Genomic DNA, 27,084 nt, shown 5'->3' with positions numbered 1-27,084 from the left:
GGAGAATTTTAAATTGGTGGGTAGCCAATCTGGATGTATTGCTTTCTCTTATTTTTTCATTTATTTCAAAACTTTTACATTCAAACTTTTACATTCAATTAATTGCAGTGAAATAGTAATTCATGCTTTTGCATCCATTCCTCCCAGAATATTTTTTCATTTATATTTTTGCTTGATATAATTTTTGAAAATATGTTTCCCTATTTTACTTAATTTATTTTTTTAATAAGTATTTTATTAATTTTCTATTTTTACAATCAAGTAATAGACAATGTGCTGACTAGGTTCATTGGTAATTCCATGGTACATATAAGCTTCTTCAAACTAAATCCAATATTACACCATCCAATACATCCTCTCTTCCTCCAGGAATAGACATTTTCCCACACTAAGCAAATACACTTCTTATTGTTATTAATAAATATACAGTTGAATATAAGACTTTACTTTATTTTTATGGGTGTATGCATTTGAAACTGATTTCCTCATTATATGTGTCTGTGCATGTATGAATTTCAATTTACAACTGAATTTTAGTAAATAAATTGATTCAAGAAGTCAAAATTATACAGTGTTAATGTTCATACTATCACTCAAATTAAATCTAGTTCTCCACCACCAGTAGCTCGAATAGAAACTAACCTTTGGCTAATAGACAAGTAAGATCCACATTTGACTTAGCCAATCTCCTTTGCAGCAATGCAGCATTTGCAGTAAAATAACTCTTGGGGGTATTTGAACTCTCTGAATGTGTGCACATTTTCCCCCCAGTAAAATAAAACTATGTTCATGAGCTCAGTGAGTTTCCCCTTTTAATACTATTTCAAAAGAGAACATCTTATGCAAATTCTTTTCAGGGAAATTGGTCTAGGGCTGGTGGTATTTAAATTCAGTTTGTAATGAAGAATGCTTATCTCTCAGTTCTCTGAACAAGGAAATATAATGTCCACTTAAGGGAAGGTTTTCAAATTTTCTCCAACCAAGAGGAAAGCCTATTAGTGATGCCCAAAAATTCATACTGTTAATATATTAATGTAGGTAGGGTTATTAAAATCAGCACAAAAGAATTCATTGGAGTGCTTGGATATCGAATTATTATTTTTGGTCTGAATCAACAAATTCAATGAGTATTTTTTTTATTTAAAAAAAGTCTCTTTCTTTCCCTGACATATTCTTTCTCTGACTTTCCTTCAATCCCTCCATCCTAAAATTATGGTCTCTTCTTAACCTTTTTGTCTTTTCTGTAGTTCAGGCGATACAGCCGTAACATCAATGCTGTAAAGATGAGAGTATTTGATGTAGTCAATTACATAAATACGGTAAGAGGACAGGGCGAAAGTTCATTCACTTTTTAGATTGAAACCTCTCCCCCGCCCCAATCCAGATTTTCACTGTGTTTATGCAACAAAATTAATCAGGTAACGGGACCTAGGGAATGGACTTCTACAAGAGGGCCAGCTTTTGTGGCTTCAAGTGCAGCAAAGCTGGATCATTTGGTAAGCTTGTGATCCAGCAAGCAAGCACATCTGAGAAAATGGGTTAGTTCAGTAACTAGGGGAATAAGTCTGTTATATGAATACAGGCACTGTGTTGGGAGGATACCAATCCAAAACTGTTGCAAGAATTCAATCAGTGCTACATCTCTGTCACTGGATTCTTTCAGGGCTGTGGTTAATCTTCTGAACTTGGAGATTAGAAAGAAATGGACAGAGTAAGCCTATTCCAAACTCAACTGATTATGAATACAATTCTTGAGAAGAAGGCAGGAAAGAAGAACCCAGTTTGATTTGGATTGTGGCACTTAGGAGGAGATCTACTCATATTGTACTGCTTCTGTCCTATGTGCCTGGTTGACCATCTTCCCTGTTGATGATCAGTTAGCATCAGGGAGGTAACAGGAACATCAGTGGGTGAAATCTCCCTTTGGTTCTTCTCCTCTTCTGTTCTTGATGAAAGAGAATAATCAACTGGTTCTTTTTTATCATTTCTTTCTCCTGCTTAATAAATTGTTATTATTCCCCCTGTAGAGTCCTTGGTGCTGTCTGAGCTTGGTGGTTTCCTTGCAGACATTTCGTTACCTGTCTAAACATCCGCAAGCAAACCATCAATCTCAGAGAGGACCAAGGACTCCACAATTCAAATTCTTATTAAAGAGGTATTCTTCTATTGATCCCAAAATCTATTTCATTTCACCTGCCCGTAGAGACCAATGTCAGTTGCCTTTTAGTCTTGAAATGTTTCTCAAGATTTGAGTTTCTGATTGATGCCATGTCCACCACACAGGTTTACAAACCTATGAAAGTTCACATAGCATTGATTGGCTTAGAGATTTGGTCTGATGAAGATAAGATTGAGGTCAACACAACAGCAGGTGTCACTCTGAACCACTTTTCGACATGGAGAGAGTCAGTTTTGCTGAAGCGAAAAAGGAATGATAATGCTCAGTTGCTCACGTATGTCTCATTGTGGGGAAAGGGAATGGGGGTGGCTGGGAGTGGAGGATTATGGGAAGGTTAGTGCTTGCAAAGAGCCTCCACTCTATACTGCATTCTTTAAACCATGTGTGAACTATGTTTCTGGATCAAAGCCAACAATTTTTTTGTAGATGAGAACTGGTTTTGAGAAATCTTTGAATGATTGCAGGTCAAAATTTGATTTCATTTCACCTGGATTTAAAATTGAAACTCCTATTATCCTACTATGCTTTGGCTGTACTTAACACATGCAATTTTAATCTGATTAAATGATGATTTGGTTCCTATTCTGCACCAAATAAATGAACACTTGCATTATACAAAGTAAAATAATAAAATAACTAATTGTGAGTAACACATGTTTAGCAGGTTGTACAAATTTGTCATCTAGATCTTAATGGGATCTGGTTATAGAGGCAGTGTGAGTTCAGCCTATATATTGCCATACAGTTTTATAAGCGAGAAAATGCCAAATTTATTGATTATATCTTTAATATATTGGACCAGCAACAATTGTGTTGTGAGCAATCCTACAGGATATGTGCATAACAAATGGGTCTTATAAAATATATTAGAGGCTAGATGGAATGCATATCAAAGTAAAAAGAGAGAGTATAAAAAATAGAAAAAATCCATTTTATTTTTTTCCCACGGATGTTGATTTGATTTGTTCCTCAGCTCACCTAGTCTTTAATAACACCATGGCTAAACTGATAGAATTATTATATAAATCTGAAATTTGGGGGTTTTACAGTACATGGGCTGGATTCACACAACCATCTCCCCATCTTAGTGAAGGCTAACACCAGCCAAGCTTAGTATGTAGTGGAAATGCATCCTGAATACATTTAACAAGCCTGCTTAGTTAAATGGCTTGTGTGAGTAGAGTCTAAAATGAATTCTAACACCCTGAAAACTGGCAGGAACTGAGGATGGGATTGGGGGTTTGCGAAAAGCATAAGGGGTTACATATGCCCCAAGGCTATAGAGGGTGCTCCCGTCTTCTACATATTTTACCCCCTTCTTCTTTCTTATAGGGCTATTAACTTCGATGGACCAACCGTAGGACTGGCTTTTGTTGGTACCATGTGTAGTCCTTCGTTTTCTTCAGGAATTGTTCAGGTTAGTAGAAAAGCTACCTGTTACTTGTTTATGGTCAGTGAAAACACTTAATGCAGGAATAACTTTATTACCAATAAAGACTATTCTTATATTTGATCCATATCATTTTCATCCATCTTTATTTATGAATTTGACAACTCCAAACTGTAATTGCCAGGCTCAAGTTCGTAAATTGGGGACTACCTGATGTGGGACATGATAGCAGTGTTCCAATCTCTCAGGGGCTGCCCCAAAGAAGAGGGAGTCAAGCTATTCTCCAGAGCGCCTGAAGGCAGGACAAGAAGCAACGGGTGGAAACTAAGCAAGGAGAGAAGCAATCTAGAACTAAGGAGAAACTTCCTGACAGTTAGAACAATTAACCAGTGGAACAACCTGCCTCCAGAAGCGGTGAATGTTCCAACACTGGAAGTTTTTAAGAAGAGACTGGACAGCGCTTTGTCTGAAATGGTGTAGGGTTTCCTGCCTGAGCAGAGGGTTGGACTCAATGACCTCCAAGGTCCCTTCCAACTTTATTATTATTATTATTATTATTATTATTATTATTATTATTATTATTATTATTATTATTCCTTTAGTTTAAGGTTTCAGATAAACAGTATACTTTCTTAGTACTTTTCCATGTTAAAAACCAATAGTTTTAATTATCTTATTATCTTTGATTTAATTTGTTAATATTTGTTTGGAGAAGGAGTTAAAGTGTGTTATGGTTTTGATTGATAGTATAGTTGGCTTATGTTAGTTAGATTATGTTTGTTTATTTTATTTTTTATCCTGTAATCAGCTCTGGGAAGTGGGGGAGGGGGGAAGGGGTGGGGGGGTTTATAGTGTAATAAATTTATAAAACTTTTAAATTAAAAAAAAAACAATTACTAATAGCACAATCTGTTGCCTATTAAAAAAAAAGTAGCCCAGTCTGGAGAAAGTTTCTTACCCCCTCCACTCCCTTTGAAGCTAGCTTTCTATTTACATCTCATTTTTTTTTAACATGGCCAAATAAATAATTCTTTTAATTAATAAAAATAATAAACAATAGAAGACACCTTTGTACTCCAGTGAGATAATTATGGAGGAATGTTTCATCTCTAAGCTACTAAAAGGAAAGCTTTTAGTACGCTTTGCTGCTTTAAAGAAAGGAAGTACTTTTTGCAGGAAATCCTATCTCAGCTCTGCAAATTATTAATCTCTTTTTTCTAACTCTTTGATTTTTCATTAGAAAGTGCTGGAGCAAAGGTTTCAGCTCAGTGCTAGTAATAATTGAATTCACTTTCAGTTTCTTGGTGGACTAACAATAGACAAAGTGTTCTCTTGTTTTCAGGATCATAGCACTAACCCAATTGCTATTGGAGCAACAATGGCCCATGAGATAGGTCATAATCTTGGCATGAATCATGACACAGATTTCTGTACTTGCAAGGCTGACTCATGCATTATGACTCCCCAGCAAAGGTAAGAGCTCAGGAAAACTTTTAATGCCTTTCAAACCGAGCTATTTTCAAACAGTTGCAGTTAACAATAGTGTAAAGAAATAGCATAGGAAGTATAGCCCAAGAAACCAAATATTAATATCTGTGATGGATAAAAGAGGAAACCAAGTTAGACATTAAAGACTTTCTAAAGGGGGAAGCAGAACCATGCAACAGGAGGAAGAAAAAAATAAATTAGCATCCTTGGGGTTTTTCTACCTTGCCCCTTTATCAAAGTAGAAGATATGTTACATCTCTGACAAATATTGCAGCCTGCTGAAATCAGCAGGCAATAGCCAACTTACAACCATTTGTTTAGCAACCATTTGAAGTTACAATGGCACTGAAAAAAGTGACTTACGACTACACTAACAACCATTGCAGCCTCCTCTCAGTGACCTGATCAAAATTTGGGGGCATGGCAACCAGCATATATTTATGATGGTTGCAGCATCCTGGGTTCCTGTGATTACCATTTCCTGACCTTCCCAGTTGTCTTCCGATAAGTCAACAGAGGAAGCCTGATTTCTTAGTGACTGTGTGGTTCACTTAAAAACTGTCTTGTTTACCAGTGGAAATTCTGATCCCAATTGTGGTTGTACGTTGAGGATACCCTGTATTTTATTCCTAGTCCTTGTTTAGGCTCTACTTCACCAAGAAGGAAAAGGGGAAGAAAAAGGAGGAATGGAATGGAACAGAATGGAGTGGAGTAGAGAGGAGTGAAGAGGAGTGGAAGGAGTGGAGAAGAGAGGAGAGGAGGAGAGGAGAGGAGTGGAGAGGAGAGGAAGAGAGAAAAGGAGAGGAGAGGGAAAGGAGAGGAGAGGAGTGGAGAGGAGAGGAGAGGAGGAGAGAAGAGGAGAGGAAAGTTCTCAGGAATTGTCTATCTTGTGTAAGATTTCTGTAGTCTCAGTGAATGTGCCCCCTGTTGTCAAATTTCTGGTATTTCTGTCAAAGCCCTAGGACTTTGTTGCCTCATATTTGATGCAATGGCAATGCTTACAGGAAGTATTGGCAATGCTATGTAACCTTTCCTGTCCTTACGGAAGGAGTTCTGTACGTCATGATTACTTTTTAATACTTCAAAACCACTTTCTGGTATTTTGTACAGAAGGGCTTGCTTAGAGAACAATTTTGCTCAATAAGCCTCACCTAACGGGTCTGTTGCAACTTTGACCTTGAGAGAAGACCATGTGGTCTCTTTAATGGCCACCAGCAGATGATCTTTGTGTTCTTGCTTTCACCCTCTTCCTTGAGGGCCAATGATTATATTCCTAATGATTTGTAATAGTATTAGGAAGGTGCTTGGGCGGACTTATGATGCCATCTTTGCATCATTACTACCTTTACAACAAAAGAAGTCCAATAAGTATATTAATGCTCCCTTTGCCTTAAAACATTCATTTGTTATAAAAAGTAGAAGCCTTTTTTTCTCCAAAAGAAGAAAAGAAAAAGAAGGCCAAGATTCCACTGTTTTTCCTTCAATTATATTAAGGCTCCCTCTTCTTTACCACATCAGCAATGTCACTGTATTATTTCCAGGGTCTCACAGAGAGGCTGACTAAAAATGAAAATGAAAGGCAGCCCACTCAAACACAAGAAGCTGCTTAAGCAACTAACAGCACATGGAGTTCTTATTGCAAATTTATTTTATTAAAAAAAAGAAAAAAACCCAGTGGAATTAAAACTGAGGGAACATAATCTGGAACTAAGATCAAGGGGTATAAAGAATTGTTAGCTTTAGAGAAAAATCATTGCATTTGTTCATTAGCCATTTTTTCTATCGTATATGTTTTTGCAATGAATTCTCTTCCTGGTTGAAATATGGATGATGTCATGATCTTATATTGGTTCACTTTTACAGCTATAAACCACCCCGGGAGTTCAGTTCTTGCAGTTTCCAGGATTATCAGAAGTATATCCTGAGTGAAACCCCACAATGCATTATCAACAGACCCTTGAAAAAAGATATAGTTACACCTCCAGTTTGTGGGAATGACTTTGTGGAAGAGGGAGAAGAATGTGACTGTGGCTCTCCAAAGGTATGCTTTTTTTAATGAACTATGATGGTTCCAAGAAGTTTCTCTTAAACAGGAATCCTTGCAAAATCATCTGTTTTTCTGAGCCATCCAACAGGTTGTGAATCCAGTTCTGATCAGCACAATAAAAAAAAGGTGTTGAGACTTTAGAAAAAGTGCAGAAAAGAGCATCAAAGATGATAAGAGGCTAAAACATCCAGGAGGTGGATATGTCTAGTCTAATGAAGAGAAGGTCCTACAATATTTAAGAGGCTATCACAAAGAAAAGGGGAACAACTAGTCTCCAAAGCACTTGAGGCCAAGACAAGAAGTAATGGATGGAAACTTATCAAACAGAGAAAGAACCTAGAATGTCCTGACCGTGTGAACAATTAATCAGTGCAGTGATTTGTCTTTAGAAGTTGTTGCTGCTCATCACTGGAGGTTTTTAAGAAAAGATTAGACAGCCATTTGTCTGGAATGGCATAGGGTCTCCTGCTTAGGCAGTGGGTTGGACTAAAAGATCTAGTAATTTTACACACAAACAGTAATTTGGTAAAGTGTTCTCTTTAGATTGTTAAATGGAATCAATGGTAAGGGTGTAATGATCTGTGAAAATCTCTTTGAGAGATCCAAGGAGGATGAACTGACTAGGCAGTCATTAGATAAGACGTAGCTTAGCCTATAGAAGCAATGGGGCATGGCAAACATCTCAAGAGGAACACCTCCCACCTATTTTCTTGGACCATAAAGATGAGCGGGGAGAAATGTACTTTCAGTCTTGAAAGATTCAATTATTGTAACCTTACAATAAAGGTAGTGTTAATATTCATGGTTGCTGCTTCTTCACTGGACTACCTCGAAGTAGTTGAGTAGAAAATCACGAGTAGAAAATTCCTCAGAATAAGCAAGAGGCTGTAGTTTATGTGGACTTCACAATTGTGAGATGAGGATGTTTTTTATTTGTTTTATTCCTTTCACACAAGAAATATCAGATATTTCTTATAGATATGCCATCATCCGTTTGTAATAACAAACACTCAGATGGTCACATTGATTTGCTAGCATGAATCCATAAGAGGGAGCAGAATATCAGTTTATTTGGTAGTTCTTCTCTTCAAAATAGACCAGTAAGAAGACACCAGCAGGAAAGCTTATAATGTCATATAATAATAATAATAATAATAATGATGATGATGATGATGATGATGATGATAAAGTTGGAAGGGACCTTGGAGGTCATCTAGTCCAACCCCCTGCTCAGGCAGGAAACCCCATACTATTTTGGACAAATGACTGTCCAGTTTCTTCTTAAAAACTTCCAGTATTGGAGCATTTACTGCTTCTGGAGGCAGGTTGTTCCACTAGTTAATTGTTCTAACTGTCAGGAAGTTTCTCCTTAGTTCTAGGTTGCTTCTCTCCTTGGTTAGTTTCCATCCCTTGCTTCAGGTTGTCCTGCCTTCAGGTGATTTGGAGAATAGCTTGACTTCCTCTTCTTTGTGGCAGCCCCTGAGATATTGGAAGACTGCTATCATGTCCCCCCTTGTACTTCTCTTCGTTAAACTAGACATACCCAATTCCAGCAACCATTCCTTATATGTTTTAGCCTCCAGTCCCCTAATCCTCTCTGTTGCTCTTCTCTGCATTCTTTCTAGAGTCTCAGCATCTTTTTTATATCGCGGTGACCAAAACTGGATGCAGTATTCCAAGTGTAGCCTTCCCAAGGCATTGTAAAGTGGTATTAATACTTCACGTGATCTTGATTCTATCCCTCTGTTGATATGTTTGGTTTTCAGGAATGTAAAAATGAGTGCTGCAATGCTACAACTTGTAAACTGAATCCTGGGGCAAATTGTGGATATGGGGAGTGTTGTGAGAAATGCCAGGTAAGTCTTGTTTATTTTTAACACCAGGAGAGATTTTACCCTTCTCCTTCCTAGTCACATGAAAATGTGATATTTCCTTGCTACCTATTGTGATCAAAAACATTTTAACCCTATTCCCATCTCTTCTTCCAATTTATTGAGCCCTTATGAACATACCCATAGGGAGGACAATTTAACAAAATGTCTCAGTCTAAAGTATACCTGCTGTTTCATTTGGATTCACTTCTGTGAAAATAATATATACGGTATATTTTTCTTTGACTGAGTTTGCAAGGAAGCCCAATTTAAAAGAATTTAATTCCAAAACGGCAGTTAAAACACAGCACTGTGGCGTTGTGTGGGGAGCCCAAAGGAGCATGCAGGCATGGTGTTGGTCGGTGCTATGAGATCCTTCCCTTATTCCTTTATCAAATACTGAACAATGTTTACTTATTTTTGCCTCCTTAAACATTTTTATAATTTTTTAAGGTTTTTAATTTTAAAATTTGAACTCTAACATTTTAATTTGTATGTAGTATTTACTATTTTGATGTTTTAGGGTCTTTCTTTGACAGAGATGGGCAGTTCGTTAAATAAACAAAACAAACAAACAAATAAATAAATGCAATGTTTGATGCCTGATTCCTGTTTTTTGGGAAATTCTAACTGGCCATCTGATAATGTTATGACATTACTAAGGACCATTTTTGGCACTTATTTTTTTTCTCTAAGACTTTTGGGGTGCAGAAAATGTCTAAAAATCAAATTACTTTCTTTCCTACCAGTAAGTTCTCCAACTGCTCCCCAAAGCTCTAAATTCAGTTATTTTGGTAGCACATTCTGGAGGTGCTGTAGGACCATGAATTGAGGGGTGCAAGTTGCTTGTTCCTTCTATACAGTTGACTCTGTAATGAACTTTTTCAGCTGCGGGATCCAAAACATTTTGATATTTCCATACTTCCATCACAAGCCAAGACTCACAGCAACATTTTTTTTTTCATCACATACCTCGCTTGGTAATCCTTATGTCTTTGATCTCTGCTGCTAAAGAGTGATAGCTGGGAATATTTTTCATTCTCACCCACAGTTTAAGAAAGCAGGAGCAGTGTGTCGGGCAGCAAAACATGACTGTGATTTGTCTGAAATGTGCACTGGCCAGTCTGCTCAGTGTCCCTTGGATCGCTTCCGTGTGAATGGACACTCATGCCAAAACAACCAAGGTTACTGCTACATGGGGAAGTGTCCCACCTTGGCAAACCAATGTATTAGTCTCTGGGGGCCAGGTAAGTCAACCTTAGGATTTCACAATTGTGGTATTATAAAAGACTAAGACAGTCATTGCATTAATCAAAGATATTTTTTCCTTTCTATCCACAGTAAATCATCATTTCATTTCTGTTCTATTTGTGCTTTGTGCAAATGGAGTAATTTTTCAAAGTGAAATTCTTTGTTTGGTGGCTTTAGAGCCCAGCCCTCCAGATCTTTTGGTTGAAAGCTCCAAACATCCTTTTAGAACCTGGCCAATGGTTAAAGATGATAGCAATTGTAGACCAGAAATCTGAAAAGACTGAGACAGAAGGATGCATTTCCAATTTGCACAAAGATCTCTCACCCTTGCCCTCCCTCCCTCCCTCCCTCCCTCCCTCCCCCCTCTCTCCATGCACACCATAGATAATTTTCTATATTATAGGAACAGCTGAAAATTATTCTCCAATACTCTTTGTGTGAAATCAACCGGTATTATGAAGCAAGCCAATACTACTGGAGAATCACAGAGAATAACATCAAGAATCTGTCATATGTTTAGAGTTGTATCCATCTAGTTTTGTTCTTCTAAGAGTTAATTAGGGTCACTGATTGACCCATCACTTTTCACTGTTCTCAATCAGAGATAATGGAGATTGAAAATGGGACCGTCTGCTAAGAATATTCAACCCCTGAGATTAAAATTTTCTTTACATATGGCATAATACTTAAATAAACAGGTGTTGAGGGATGTGATTCTTGTCACTCGCTCATTGAACAAAATTGGAAGGGACCTTGGAGGTCTTCTAGTCCCTTCTTGTCATTCTGGACAAGTGGTTGTCCAATCTCTTCTTGAAATTCTCTAGTGATTGAGCACCCACAAACTTTTGGAGGCAAGCTGTTCCACTGATTAATTCTTCTCACTGTCAGGAAATTTCTCCTTAATTCTAGGTTGCTTCTCTCTTTGATAAGGTTCTATTCGTTACTTCTTGTCTTCCCCTCAGGTATCTTGTCTATGACAGCCCCTCAAATATTGGAAGATTGCTATCATGTCACCCCGAATTCTTCATACCTAGTTCCCGTAGCCATTTATTGTACAATTTAGCCTCCAGACCCTTGATTATTTTTGTTGCTCTTCTCTATGCTCTTTCTAGGGTTTCAGCAACTTTTTTCTATCACGTTGACTAAAACTGGATGTAGTATTGTACGAGATAGTGAATGCTTCATGCATAATGAGGATTAGATAAGGAATGGGTTACAAAATATTGGGTTACAAATAAGTGAACTTTAACTATATTATTTGGAACTCCTCTGAGATGTCTTAAGCCATTCTTTATCCTGCTGGCATGTTACACACTCAGATATTTGTGTTTCTTCCTCACTCCCTCTTATAGGTGGAAAAGTGGCTGCAGATTCCTGTTTTTCAATCAACCAGAAAGGGGTTTATTACGGCCACTGCAGGAAAGCAAGTGGCACCTATATCCCATGTAAACCAAAGTAAGCAGTCTAAATTATTTCCTGCTATGATGATGATATCCTGTCAGGGTAATATAAGAAAAATTTTCAGGTCCACATGTGTGGGAACCTGATTCTATCATTTCACTAAGACAACAGAAATATGAGTCAATTTCCGAATGGCTAATTTTCTGGTGTTTTCTGCCTTGGGTTACAAGATAGGGGTATAAAAGGAGACCATGAGAACTTTTAAAGTGCCCTTTGAAAGATTGTGTGAGAAAGGGCAGAAACTCCTCAGTCAGTCACCGTTATAACACTGAAAGTGACTTACAACCGGTCCTAGCATCCCTATAGTCATGTGATCAAAATTCAGGTGCTTGGTAACCAACATATATTTATGAGGGCTGCACTGTCCTGAGGTCACATGATCACCATTTTCCGTCTTCCCAGCCAGCTTCCAATAAGCAAAGTCAATGGGGGAGGTTGGATTTGCTTAACAACCATGTGATTCACTTAACAACCAAGGCAGAAAGGTTATAAAAGTGAGTGCAACTCACTTAACAACTGCTTTGTTTAGCAATGGAAATTCTGGTCCCAGTTGTTGTCATAAGTCAAGGACCACTGCACAGTCAGCCTTTCTCTCTGGGTTGACACTGCCCAGCAATCTTATTGAATAAGTCCTGGCTGGCTGAGTTTAGGAATTGCACTTAGTTATAAACCATGATTTAGAAACCACAATGGCTAGATTTGCACCAGAAGTTGAATCCAAATCAAACAATAAGCCACAGTTTCTTTTAGTGACATGTGTAAACCGGACTCTGCCTTTTAGACAGTTTACACCCTGTACCCTTTTTTTTGTACTAAAACAAGGGCAGTACTTATTTAAAATTTTAATTCCCCCCCCTTATTTTTCTTAAATTGAAATGGAATAATGGCCATTTTTCAGGGCAATTTCTCTCTCTAATATTTAATGCTGCTACCCCAACCTTTAGATTTCAACTCACATGAGAGATTATGGGAATGTTAGGCTAGAGGTCTGGAAAAATCAAGCGTCCTGAATCTGCTTTAGGAATTTTCCAGGTAGATAACAGATACTGTACATCCCCTGTCCAAAGATAAGAATTCTGTCTCAAACTATTTTCACCCTTAAAAATAGAGAAACCACACGAGCTAGTTAGAAATACAGAAACTGTGTTTCTCTATTTCCCCTCCAAAAAAACCTTAAAACACTTCTTGAGATTTTTGTTTAGTCATCTCTTAAATGCAACCAAGTTCATTTTGAGGCTGAGCAAACTTCGGGTCATCTAGCTGTAATTTAAAATAAGGTTAATTCAAGAATGATTGATGTTTGCAAATGAGCAAAGGATCCATTCTTGTTAATTATAAGGAAGTGGTTGTTTCCTTTTCAGAGATCTAAAATGTGGCAAGTTATACTGCATAGGTGGTTCAAAAATGCCCTCAGCCGGAAGCCTGGTGTCATTTGAATCATGCAAAGGCAGCTTTCCGAGAGGAAATGCAGAAGACGTTGGAATGGTTGATCTTGGAACAAAATGTGGAGAAGGAATGGTTAGTAAAAGATTGCTTCTCATTTCTGTGCTGTAAGGGGTAATCAGTAAAAATAATTTTGCAATGGATCTTGCTGAAAGCTGGTTTAGATTTTCTGTACTACAGTGCATCTATGTTAAAAAAAAAATATCCATCCAGCCTTATTTTTGTTTTATTATTTTGTTTTTCCTTCAAACAACAACCACAACAAATCAACAATAGCAATAGCACTTAGACTTATATATCACCTCATAGTGCTTTAAGCATTCTCTGGGTAGTTTAGAATGTCAGCACATACCCCCCAACAATCTGGCTCCTCATTTTACTGACCATGGAAGGATGGAAGATTGAGTCAACCTTGAGGCCCATTAGGATCGAACTGCAGGCTGTGGGCAGAGTTAGCCCATAGTACTGCATTCTAATCCCCGTGCCACCAGAGTTACTCGGCCTGACTTTGTCAGAGCATTATGCTTCTCCCTTGCAGCACTTTCTGGGTAGACTGTCAAAGAGACAGTCCTTTCTTTTCACTTGTAGATATTTCCACAGAGATGAGAAAATCAGGACAGAGCTGATTGTAACCTAAAGCAGGGGTCCCCAACCCCCAGTCCGTGGACCAGTACTGGGCCGCAGCATGCTAGCAACTGATCTGCACAAACAAGGAAAGCCCCATCCACAGGATGCAGGCAGCCTACAAAACCACGCACTCTGCAGTCCACGGAAAAACCTCTCTCCATGTAACTGGTCCCTGGTGCCCAAAAGGTTGGGGACCTCTGACCTAAAGGACATCAGTTCAATGAAGCTACTTAGAAGTGCTGAAGCAATCCTAAAGCTTATCTTAAAGGATCAGGAATAATTTCCTCCTGTCTTTTTTTATGCAGTATAGAAATTGGAATAAGTTTATTGAATATCCTGGTTTTGTTCTAGAGAATGACAGAGTTTAATTGTGTAGGAAACTGCTGTCTTACTCTGCTGATAATCTCATTCTTTGACTTTCAGGTCTGCAACAATGGGCAGTGTGTTGAGATAGAAACAGCCTACAGATCGACCAACTGTTCACACAAATGCACAGGACACTCTGTAAGTATTTTATAGTCTATATTCTGGCTGCTCTTTAGTAGGCGTTAAGACTGTTCTGCTTAGGGATTGGCCTATAGAAAGTTTAGAGGTTAATCCTTGACTTAGAGTAGTTCATTTAGTGACCGTTCAAAGCTAAAAAAAGTGACTTATGATCGTTTCCCACACTTACGACTGTTGTAGCATCCCCGTGGTCACGTGATCAAAATTCAGATGCTTGGCAACTGACTCATGTTTATGACCGATACTGTGTCCCATGGGTCACATGATCCCCTTCTGAGTCCTTCTGACAAGCAAAGTCAATGAAGAAGCCAGATTCACTTAACAACCATGTTACTAACTTAACAAGTTCAGTGATTCACTTAACAACCATGGCAAGAAAAGTTGTAAAATGGGGCAAAACTCACTTAACAAACATTTCACTTAACAGCAGAAGTATTGGGCTGAATTGTGGTCGTAAGTTGAGGCCTACCTGTACTGTATTCCACCCATATATTTGGCGATTTCACTTTGTCTTTCATAGTATTCTCTGCTCCTCTTTGTTCTTCTGGTTTTCTCCAGTATGGTTCTTTTTGTTTCATTGGTTCCTTTTATCACACCCCACTGTCCACCAGTCTGGGTTTTCTAGAACAATGCATATGTTGATCCCTGAAAATAAGCTATGCTTTCTTTTGATATTGGCATAAATCTGAAGCATCTGCAAATAATCCACTAGAGTGTATTTGTAAATGTTCTTGTGATGATGTTGACATCTATGTCTAAATATTTTTGTTATACTAAAAAGAAAATGAGTATTATTATGATTATTATAGATTAGGTAAAACTTTATGTATATGCGTATATGCATAATTTACATAATTTCCTTCTTATTCTTTTCTTTTTTTCTGTGGTATTGTTCTCTTTTTTCTTTGTTCTGTTTTATTAAACAAATAAAGACCACCCATCTACCCCCAAAAAGTGCTTTCCAGAATCCTTGATGCTAAAAATACTGCAGTTTTTTTTCTGTAAATTTGAATAGAACTTAGAAAGAGATGATCCTCTGTCATAAATTGGAATAGTCAAATACCAATAAATCAAATGAGAATGTCCCCTCTCTTATGGCCTTTGAGAGATCACAAAGATCTGGCACTTTCAGAAGGTTTTTGAGGACTAAAGGTAGTGCGAACCAACACCAAAATTAATTTTTATTGTATTGAATTATATTGTTCTACCTCATCAGTTTTGAATTAACATCATTGTGCTATTTTAATTTTGGTACATTTTGATAGAGTCTGATTGGAATGGGGCAGTCAACAAACTAGATGGATGGATGTATGGATGGAAGGAAGGGTAGTAAACAGAGATCTATTTGCTCTAAGTTAATATTTTCCTGATAGCTTTGAACATCACAAGAAATCTCAAAGCTTGATTTCGTTCTTTTCATCCTGCTGTCCTGTAGAAGTTCTTTGACCACAGTTCTCCTAATTTCAAAAAAAAAAGAAACACTTTGTCCATGCTGGGCTGTTGTTAGACTTAGTCTAATAAGTCAGTTGATCCCCAAGAATAGTGACTTGGCTGTTTAGATGACCTTTGGGACTGTCTAGACAGTCCCAACAGCTTTGGTAGATTAATTAATTTCTTTTTCTGTGTGGGATTTCCATTTTAAATTTGGATCAGTTTTATGTTTTAGTGCTTTCTGCTTTCTTCTGACTTCATACAAATGCAAGGGAAATGTTGACTGTCTGTTTTTCCTTGTATTTGTTCGAAGATTAATACTGCTCTTGGCTATCCTAGGTGTGTGACCATGAACTTCAGTGCCAGTGCGAAGAAGGATCAGCACCACCTCATTGTGATGACCCAACAGGAAATAATTGTGAGTTAATACAGGGAGGCACTTGTCTTTTCCCCCCAGAACCTGATTAGATAGGGTCCAGGGACCTAAATATATATTTTTTTGTGTTAAATAATCCTGATTTGAATTAGGATTTGATATCTCAGTTTTTGTATTATTATCTAGCACTGGGTATTGTTAACTATCAGCAAACTATACTTTAATTGGAAATTCCATTTTTAATCTCATTGTGCACATGAAATGAAGAGAGGAAGTTTAAGTCTATTTGCAATTTATTTAGCTATGGATAGTAAGATTGTGGTTAATTTAAAGCTACCTAATAGTGAAAGTCCAAGTATATATTTAACAGATGATCATTTGCTTTCTTAATTATCCTGGTACATCCATTTACATGACTATCTTGGGAATAAGTTGGACCTTCCTTGAACCAGAATTATTAACCAATATGGGAACTGTAGTCCCAACACATCTAAAGGTCATGGAGTAGGGTTAGACCAGGGGTAGGCAACCTTGGCTCTTTTATGACTCGTGGACTTCAACGCCCAGAATTCCTGAGCCAGCGTGGACTTCAACTCCCAGAATTCCTGAGCCAGCATGCCTGGCTCAGGAATTCTGGGCGTTGAAGTTCACGAGTCATAAAAGAGCCAACGTTGCCTACCCCTGGGTTAGACTGTGTTAGTCTTAAAGTGATGATCACTAGTTAAAGTAATTCATGAAATGACATTTATATTCCTTGTCTTCCCAGGTTAAATTTGATGTCCAAAGTTGGTTCTGAGCTGGGTGGCATCTAAATTGAATCAATAAATACTTTCTAGCCAATTCTGAACAGTGGCTCTTATTGCATGGATAAGAAATGCCAGGGCTTGGAGCAATATAATTTTCAATTGATTGTCTCTATGTTTCCACTGTGATTTCATCAGCATAACTTTAAGCTTATTCATAGCCTTTTCTCTCTATCTCTTTAGATATCATCATCATTGTTGTAGTTGTGGTAATAATTTCAGTAGTCACGGCCATCCTCCTTGCAGTTCTCTTCGGCCGCCACATTTTAAAGAAGAAACAAAATGACAGGTGAAGATTTTCTCAGCCAAGTTTCTTTTAAGTGGGGTGGGGAATTACTAGGTGAGCTGAGTGCCATAAAACAGCAGTGGTGGGTTCTCCTGACTTAATTGAGAGGATGAACATATACTGACTTGGAAAAAGTTGTATAAAGTGGATATTCAGTTCAGGAAATCTCTCACCAAAGTTACTGAAAGAACTGAATTATACTATATGTGTACAAAACAAGTTCTAGGATATTGATATTGACTTTGGTGTTGGGTATAGTTCGGAATCCTATCCTGATTATAATAGTCTATTCTTTTATGGCAGCATTCACAAAAGTGCACCTGCAGCCACAAATCCTTCTTTCCCTGGTCCAGATCAGAAGAGGAAACAACATCTTAGTCCAGTGTCCAATGATTCAAAGGTGAGAGGTCAAATGGGCTGCCTGAGCAGAATAAAACCTTCAAATGCAATCATTTTATAAAATGTTTTATCCACTGACTTCATAATAGGTCATAAGAAGAATGGTTCTTCAGTGGCAGTTTAAGGAATTGGGGATCCAGTGTGGGGTTAGAGGCTCTTCACCCCATGCACAATGCCTAGAGCAATAAAAGAGATGCTGAAACTGTGCTAAACTGGTCAAAGGCCAAAACAGTGTAATAAAAAGAATATGGGAGCTTTTCATCAACACAGAGACAAAATATTTGCATTTTTTATTTCTTATACACGGAGGGAAATGTTGTCATTGTTGCTGTGATTGTAAGATAAGGTCAATCAGCCAATTATTGTTTAAGATGCTATACAACTCTTTGTTGTTTTCAAAAACAAGAATAACACAATTGCTGTAAATACTAAAATATCATTTGCAAAATAAACTCAATAAAATGTGTTTGCAAAGAAAGCAGGCTACAAAATAATTAAGGTTAACCTTAATGGACTTCTGTATGTATGTAAAAGAGCACCTACTAGGTTTCTAACTCATCTGGCTAAGTGTTTGAAGATCTTGGCTTTAAAAATATTTTAGGTATTTTGTTTGTTTCTTCCTTTCAGATAAATTCTTTTAGATTTCTCCTCCCAATTTCATCCCAAGCAAATATACCAGAGGTCCATGTTGTAAGTAGAATTTAATGGAATAATTGTTGTGTATGAGTCTAAAGCAGTCTTTAGTTAACAAACAAAATAAATACATATCACAAAGCAAATAAAATATGCTGTGTATTGTGCACTGGTGTGAATAAATGTATATGTTACCTTGAGTCAAATAAGTTTTATTTTGTTTCACATTAACATGATCTGTGGATCACATTATTGTGATTTATCAATCATGGTTTATGGTTTAATGTAAACTAAGCATTGTGGCTCATACAATATATTTTGATTAGAACAAATTATAGCTTTTTGTGATATGTGAATATAGTTACTTGACAAATGGGAAGGATTTTAAACAAATATGAAAACTTTTCTTTGTAATTTATTAATGTTAATTTGGTTGCAATGCCCATTGGACTCAACGTACTTCTTTATGAGCAAATATAGAAGAATGTAATTGTACTTTAGAAAAATAGATATGTACATAAGAAAAAGTTTTTCAAACTTGACAGCTTTAAGATAGGTGGATAGTTCCAAGAATTCAAGCCAAGATGATCTAGAATGTTGCAAATGAAAAACAAATTATCTGCAGACTTTTAAACTTGATTCTTGAAAAATCTACACTATTGTTCTGAAACACAATAAGTGATAGTTTAAATTATTATTTGCTTTCTACACTCTAAATCCCTGTATAGAGTAAGGATAATCTGCATAATTTCCAGTGTTTTAGAAACATCATGATTCTTTCATCAGGGCGTTCTACAAAATTAGGGAGTTCACACAGGCTTTTAGAAATTCAACTGATACTATTTCATTATTAACAGAAAGTCCCAGATGAACCATTAAGGCACACGTATGAAAATGCCAGAATGGTAAGTTTCTGAATGAATGGTCATTTGATCTAACAATTTCAGAATAATGATAGACATTGCTTCTGATTCTAATTCCCTGATATTTTTTTTTTCCTTTTTGGAGTATCATGCCTCATTCTGTATAGCCTATAGAAAAGTGAAAATCATATGGGATGAGTATTTTTGAAGACAAAAAAATCACCTATTCTTCATCTACAAACACTAACATGGAGTATTATGCTTAAATTTCCCAAACATGACTTTAGGAAACAAATCTAGACAAAATAAAGAAACTACAAATTTCTTCAAAGAACCACGGGAATTGCTTGCTTTGTGAAAATGCTGAGACTTCCGAGTTCATACAATTGCACATTTGATGGAGAGAGAAAGGGAATAAAGGTTAATTTTTGTTGCAGACAGATGACTCAAATTTTAAGCCTGACAGGAAATGTGATCGATGTTGAAAGCACTTTTTAAAATGCATCTGGACTACTGTGTGTAAAGGCAACTAAAAAAAGCTTCCATTTTTTTTTTTCATTTCAGCCCATTGTGAAACCAAATATTCCTCCACCTCCTGTTCCAACAGCAAAATCTACCATATCTCCAGCTATGGTATGTCAGCTTCCTAATCATCACTCTTCCAACATATTTTGTTCCTTTATAGCAGGATGCTAGGGTGAAGCTTTGTGATAATAACTCCTTCTAGCCAGTGCGAAGTTTTCACTTTTCCAGCCTGCCGGATGAAAAATAAGGCAAAGAACTGCACTGGGAGGAAAAAAAAAATCAACTGGTGGGTTTTTTAAATGGCCCCGACCCTCCAGGGATTGTGCCTATCCATATAGTAGCTTAAACTGCTAGTTGAACACGGCAGTAATTCAGTCCTTTCTTCCTAATGCCGAGAAAGGACATAAAACCTTTGGAAGGTTGCATATCAGATCTAGGTCTGAGTTGCATTGTGGTCTTATTCTTGAATATCCATCTACTTAGGATAGTTAACCTATGATTGTAACTATAGGAAAAGAACAGGCAGAGCTGGGGGGGATGGAGTTAAATGAGTTTAATGTCAGGCACAAAGAAACAGGATCATTCATAAAGTTGGAGCATAGAAGATTTATTCAAATCTATACACAAGAATCTGGTCAACTAATGGTCAACATTAAATTGGCACTAGGTAAGGGTCAACAGAATTCAAGAGGGGAGCTCTTGTGACAATGCAGGGACTCTAAACTGATAAAGCATTTAACTCCACTCTCCAATTCTGCCTGCTCTTCTGGACAGTGACAGAGTGATGGTATTCCCATGCAAACTTTGTTCAAACTCCAATTTTAAAGGGAAAAGGTTTGAACATGTTCCATTATTAAAATACTTCTTTCCTCCGTATATGAACTTAAGGGGCCAAAATAATATTCACTTTCAAGATTTTTATCCTTGAAAGTTCCTTTTTCAAAGAAACAACTTCCCATAAAAAAAACTGAAGCCATCCAATCTTATTGTAAAAATTGTAACCCTTCGTCATGAATTGCCTTTCAAGCTGTGATTTCCACTCTTTATAATCAGCTAAGTTGTTTAAACACATAACTCTGAAGATCTTGGGTTACAAAGTTTCTTGCAGATAAATTATCCAAGAATGGTGCCAGAATGTGGGCATTAGGCAGAAGCTGGTTCATTTCTTGAAATGTTATATATCACAATAACATCTGTACTCCTTGATGCTGTTCTTTTTTACAACCAAACCAAGTTTTAGATCAGGACTGTACCAAGGTTTAACTAGAGATTAAAAATGGCCTTCCATAATCAATGTTGCAGCTGCCAAATTGTATGCAGAATGTCCTGGAGCAAAATGCTTGGCCCTCTTTCATTTGGTACTTAAGGTCTCATACATTAAAGTTCCAAATCTAACCCCACAAAATGACCCTTTGCCAGTTCAGTTTTTCAAATATGACCCTCAACTTTCCATACAAATCCTGGTGCAGGCAAGTGTAAAGTCAGTGACCAAGGGAAATTCAATGGAAACATTTATTTGTAACTTATTTGTTTATTTGTTAAAGCTATAAACTACTGAATCAACCAAGGATTCTTGGCTGTTTGCAAATGGCAGTTTAGCAACAATATACTCCACATATAGTAAATGACTGGTTAATATTTAACAGGAATAATCTGACATTTCTCTTATAGATAAAAAGAATAAATCCAGCTCCTTCTTCTCACCTCAAGTCTAAGGCAGCTCCTCCTCCTCCTCCACCTCCACCCCAGGTAAGAGACAGGTATTCTGTGAAAATACAAAAATGATAAAGATGTTAAAACATAGAGTTATGACTTTTTAATTGGTAGAGGTAGAAAGATTGAGAGGCTATACTTTGTTTTCATGTGACAAGATTACATTTGGGCAGAAAAGTGCCATTGTTGAAAATGGCAACATATGATCTTTGATGCACAGATCATTAACAAGAATAGTACAAAGGGTATTGTGACATCTAAGCTAACATTTCCAAGGTCAAATAATTTAGTTCAGAGAAACTGCCTTTCTGGGATGAAGAAGTTATCTGTGGACAAATGGAACTAAATCTACTAGTTCTTTGTTTGGAGGTGGTGCAGCAGTTAGAGTATAGTACCGCAGGCCACTTTAGCTGACTGTGGTCAGCAGGTCAGCGGTTCAAATCTCACCGGCTCAAGGTTGACTCAGCCTTCCATCCTTCCGGGGTAGGTAAAATGAGGACCCAGATTGTTGGGGGCAATATAAATATATATATATATATTGCTTACTGGTGTACACCGCTTAGAGAGCGCTTGCACTTAAAGCGGTATATAAGTCTCATAAATAAATAAATTTCTAAAATAAAGCATCTGGAGACTTGGATGGATGGGTGCATACTGGCTCTGTTGGATGTAACTTCTCCCACTGATTCCCCCCCCCCCAAGCATGGTCATCCACTTGATTAGTCTAAAGCTATCATAATCAATACACATAGAGTATATTTTTTTCAGAAAAAAATCAAAACAACAAGAGAAAAGCTATTGCTATTTTAGATGGGGAAAATTTCTCTTCATTACCTGTTTATTGTGGTGCAGTAGCTAAGTGGTTAAGATGCTGGGCTTGTTGGCTGGAAAGTTGGCCACTCAGTTTCAAGACCCAAGTGCCACATCATGGGGTGAGCTCTCGTCCTTGCCCACCTCCTGCCAAACATGCAAATGCGAGTAGAAAAATAGGTACCACTTCGGTGGGAAGGTTACATTGTTCCATGCACCTCAGTATGCAGTCATGCTGGCCACATGACCACGGAAATGTCTTTGGACTACACTGGGTCAATGGCCTTGAAACAGAGTTGGCAATAGCTAGTGGAGTAAAATCTGCAGGACTCCTACCTGTTTATTGCTTCCTTCCCTATTCCACTCTGGTTTGTTTTCCACTTTCAGGATTGATGGCTTGAATCAATTTATAATGCTTTGCTTTCAGTCATTTATTTCAACATCTGTTTGCTTTTGTTTGCAGGCACTGAAGCCCACTAAGTAATCTCAGGGTATGAAACAAAACAAGAATCAGAAATAATACTGATTCTCTGATTTCAAAGAAAACATTTTCCATTTTCTTGGTTCCCATATCTGCAAAGGAAAACTGAATGGCGAGTTCTTTCCACAAGTCTAATACTTCCTCTGCAGTGTGGAATGTCGTGTTAACTTTGGGGACAGCATCACCTGCAGTAAGGATGGGAACTCATAGGAAGATCTTCAGTGTTCTTCCATTATATCTTTGGATATCAAATGGGGAGATCCTACTAGAGTTGGGATGATTTTGTGAATTGTGAACTGAGCCAAAAGATGCATAGAAGGAAATGATGCATCCATGGATTTAAACCCCCATCATTGCCAACTGTAGACAAAATCAAAACTAAAGAAAGGTTTTTTTTGATGCTTGATGCAAGTGGAAACAGAAACTATCCCGCCTATTGAATTAATCACTATATTCTCTTGGAGTACAAAATGACTGAGTCTTGCAGGATGCCACCAGATTATTTGACATGAGCAAAAGCTGATCCCTTTGAACCTTCTCGCTACCTGTGCAAACAAGAAACACTAGGAAGTCTAGTGCCTATTGTTTATTGCTCAAGGACTTTTCAAGGTACAATTTTGTTAGCTCTGCCAACTTTTTTCACTAGACTCTGCTCATATTCCCTAAGGCCACATGTGACCTTTGGCTTGATTTCAAAAGCCATTGGCAAGTGAGTCTTTCAGGCTTCTAGTAGAGATGTTTAACCCTTTAAACATCTTTGATCATGCAATTGAAGCCCACTCCCCTTTTTTTACATATCTGCGTTAAAAGAGGTAGGGCATTTACGGCATAGCTCAGCTTTCATCTGGACTTTTTATACCCATGGATGCCCCTGAGTATAATTCTAAAGGACCAGCTGTAATCTGCAATAGGCTTCCATGCTGTCAAAATCTTCTCCCACTGATTCTTGCAGATCAACCTTCTTATAAAGGGAAAAAGTAATGAACATCTGCAGAAAAAAAAAACAATCTCAGAGAACACCAAGGAGCCAATAATTAAACATTGAGCTGCATATATTCTTGATTATTTAAAAGGAGAGATAGAGACAGATCTGAAGAGCTGATAACTCTAAATAATAGGATTTCATTATTAGCACTGAATAGCTGAGATTCCCTTGGAGCTAATTTTAAGTACTTCCTTTTTGTTACATTACAATAAAAAAAAAAAAAACATTTAAATGTTTAGACCTTTCAAGGATAACATTTTCATTAAGCAGCCAAATTGTTCATGGGTTAAAATGATAGGAAAAGTTGGGAGGCAGGATTTCATAAAGCAATACAATGTTTTTTTTTAATGTGCTACTGTTTGAAAAGGTCAGTTGTGAGACTAAAGGAGATATTGGGATAAGTGCAATAGGAGCCAATAGATTTTAAGTGATTTGAAAAAAAAAAATAGGTCAAGGAACAGAACCAAAAGTACATAATTTTATTGATTTTTTTTTGTATTTTTTTAGTTATGTTTTAAATAAGGCCTCTTCTGAAATCCTCCATATCTAAATTTCTTTCTGAGTTTGTAAGCTTTTGAACGATTGATCCTGTCCGTAATTTTCCATTGTATTTTTATGTGGAAGAGGAAGTGACACTGTTTGCTCAGTTTTCACTCCATTCATGTTTCTTCCTTCTCCCTTCTTCATTTTGCACATGAAAAAAAACACTGCAAAAAAACCCAACCTTGATACACTTTTCCACATCCACACGATTTTATATGTTGCTTGCCTATTGCAAAAAAACACACAGAATGCGAAGGAATTATGATGCCCCTTCTTAGGGTATCCCAAAGCTGCTGCTTTACAGTGCATTTTACTGTCCATTTTGCTCAATAGGAGGTGCAAAGGTATCAAAGAAATTGAGGCTAACCTGTACATGTTTAGGAAATGTCAGTTAAATTGGAATTTGAGAGGAATGGCATGGAGAGCTGCCTTGATCGCTGCAGCTGGTGACTTACATTTTTCAGCATGCTTAGAGATTTCTAACCCTAAGCAGAAGATGAGAAAAATAATGACATCTAAATGAATCAAAGACTGAGTGCAAATGTCTCTCAGTCTAAGTTGGGAATACTTTGCATACAGTATGTGGAAGATATGACTAGGACAGCATAAACCTGTGATTTGGATTTTCAGCTTGAAGGCAGTTGGATCAACTTTCCAACCAGAATAATAGAATAATGCAGTTGGAAGGGACCTTGGAGGTCTTCTAGTTCAACTCTCTGCTCAGGCAGGAAACCCTATCAATTCATATAACTGATTTTCTGAATTGAGTTGAAATTAGATTTTAAAGTGTTTCCAAAATAACCTTTGGTTCTGAGTAAGCATCTCATGCTCAGTCAACGAAAGTTACATCATCTTCAGAAAGACAACAGTCTATTAAATTACAACTTACAGTCAGTACCATTATAACTAATTACAATTAGAATTACATACTTTAAATAGTTTTCTAACTTGGCACCTTCAAAGTGGTCAGATGGATAATTTGACCATCTTAGAATTTTCTAAGCAGCACCACCATTTTACAAGGCATGGAGAGGTAAGCTCTTGGCATGAAAGTCAACATTGCCTGATGAACAGAGAAACATATGGGCATTTGTGAAATTGATGGGGCATTATTCTCCACTGCATGTCCTCTGCACCACAAATAGCCCAGTTTGACACATGGAAATAACCATAAAAGGTGCCTTATCTATACTGATTGTACCTCTTCTATCACTTCTCTTCAAGTGGCATTATTTTATTCTAGAGGAGAGCAGGGCAGATTCTTCAAGTGTCAAATGTTTTTTTTTTTTTTAAATGAATTGTCTTAAAAGATTTCAATGTTTCACATGTTCTTGTATGTGGATGCCAAAACTTTGCATGCTCTGATCTGAAATTTTGAATTATTTCATTGTCGAATACTGACATCGTGTGGAGTTTGGCACACTTGGCTGTTTTCATAGAATTAAACATATTGCTTTTTAATTTTAGGTTTCCATGTATGCATAAATACATGTAGGAAACCTCAAGTCCAATTTGGGTGTCAAGTATCAATAGAGGATATTCATTTCTGTTAGGAGAGTGGGAGCATATATACTGTCCAGGTGACAGTTATCACCAACCCTCCCTCAAGTACGATTGCTAGATTAGAAGAGGAAGGGGCATTTGCATTGGCTTGAATTTAAATACAGGGTAGTCCTCAATTTACAATGGCAACGGAGACTAAAATTTTCATCACTGAGTGATGTGGTCATAAAGGAAGGGTGTACAAGAAGTTCTGGTTGGGAAAGGGATTCCAAAGACCCGTCATAACTCCCATTCAGAATCACCATAATTTCAAATTGCTGAGCCAATGGTTGTAAATCGAGGACTACTGCAGACGTACCCATGAGATTAGATTTTCTAATCTATTGGGATTAGAAAATTAGTATACATTGTACATACTTGTCATCTTGAGAACTGAGAATTTTTAATGGGAAAAAGCAGGGTGTTGGCAAAAAAAGAATGCTTGCAGATGAAAAGTAGGATTCTACTTCTCCTCTTGGCCTCTGTGATTTCTCTGCAGTTTCTCCCCCAGGCCTGTAGGACTGTTAGAAGCAATTGGCAAATTGCTAGTCTGCTCAAACTCTCAAGTTAAATGCAGATAGACTTAATTTTTCATTGAAATCTGCCTTGCAATTTCTCAACCGTTTGACCACTGTAAATAAAGATGTTCTTCCGTTTTCTTTTCAGAATGCTTGTGGGGTTTTTTCAAACTTTCCTGTTTTTTTTTTGTTGGTTTTTTTGAGCTTATTTTATTGTTGTCATTGGCAGTGGGGATTTCTCTTAAACCTTGTACAATGAGATACAGGACATAGTTCCTCATCTCTTTGGCATTTGTAACTAAATCACTGTAAGACCACATTCTACCTATCTCAGCAAAATTTGGCAGAATATATTCTAATTTGCCATCTTAAAGAACTGGTAGAATGAAATTTGGGGAAACGTTCCTCCATGGCATTAGATAAATTATTGACATGCCCAGTCTTTCGCTCCATAGAATTCAGTGGAGCCAGTGCTGGGTGAGGTCTTGTGCCTGAGATAAATAATTTTTCCATTGATTGTTTGTTCCCTTTCCCTTCTCCCAATGCCAACCTGTGCAATTATTTTTGTTTCCTTTGCACAAACACTTTTACATCTAGTTAAATTGTGATTTAAAATATTATGTTATTATCTGTAAAATATGTATTTGGAATAATATCTCTATTTAAAATGTTCTTATATAAAACTTTGCTTATAAAAATAAATATGACCATGTCTTTCTTGTTAAGATGCAGATATTTGTGATCTGTTCCCTTTAGTGGATTTATGACCCTCCAGGACTAACAAGAACCAGGCCATCCTGGAACCACATTTTTCAAGGCTCATCTTAGTTATGGTTACAAGAATCTCCACAGACTCTTAGTTAGAACAAATGTATCTAATCAGCATTAACAAAGTCAACATTTCCTTTTTTTTTC

General features: G+C 37.2%; 1 protein-coding gene across 1 annotated transcript in view; it reads left to right on the top strand.

The window, feature by feature from the left end:
• LOC120312891 (zinc metalloproteinase-disintegrin-like NaMP) overlaps positions 1–26,894 on the top strand; it is a 44,722-nt gene extending 17,828 nt beyond the window's left edge. The window contains exons 8-25 of the mRNA XM_039354197.1: positions 1,248–1,319; positions 2,284–2,453; positions 3,512–3,596; positions 4,912–5,042; positions 6,921–7,098; positions 8,871–8,960; positions 10,027–10,222; positions 11,579–11,681; positions 13,049–13,205; positions 14,181–14,261; positions 16,032–16,110; positions 17,055–17,160; positions 17,461–17,557; positions 18,184–18,246; positions 19,047–19,094; positions 19,617–19,685; positions 21,249–21,326; positions 22,564–26,894. Coding sequence (XP_039210131.1) covers positions 1,248–1,319; positions 2,284–2,453; positions 3,512–3,596; positions 4,912–5,042; positions 6,921–7,098; positions 8,871–8,960; positions 10,027–10,222; positions 11,579–11,681; positions 13,049–13,205; positions 14,181–14,261; positions 16,032–16,110; positions 17,055–17,160; positions 17,461–17,557; positions 18,184–18,246; positions 19,047–19,094; positions 19,617–19,685; positions 21,249–21,326; positions 22,564–22,584 — 1,824 coding nt within the window. The 3' untranslated portion in view covers positions 22,585–26,894. The remainder of the gene's footprint in view (positions 1–1,247; positions 1,320–2,283; positions 2,454–3,511; positions 3,597–4,911; positions 5,043–6,920; positions 7,099–8,870; positions 8,961–10,026; positions 10,223–11,578; positions 11,682–13,048; positions 13,206–14,180; positions 14,262–16,031; positions 16,111–17,054; positions 17,161–17,460; positions 17,558–18,183; positions 18,247–19,046; positions 19,095–19,616; positions 19,686–21,248; positions 21,327–22,563) is intronic.
• Positions 26,895–27,084: the final 190 nt, after the last annotated feature.

This window comes from Crotalus tigris, unplaced genomic scaffold (assembly GCF_016545835.1).
Source record: "Crotalus tigris isolate CLP2741 ecotype Arizona unplaced genomic scaffold, ASM1654583v1 scf7180000018549.3470463, whole genome shotgun sequence".
Taxonomy (NCBI): domain Eukaryota; kingdom Metazoa; phylum Chordata; class Lepidosauria; order Squamata; family Viperidae; genus Crotalus; species Crotalus tigris.
Note: the sequence above shows the minus strand (reverse complement) of the source record. Positions and strands in the feature narration are given on the sequence as shown.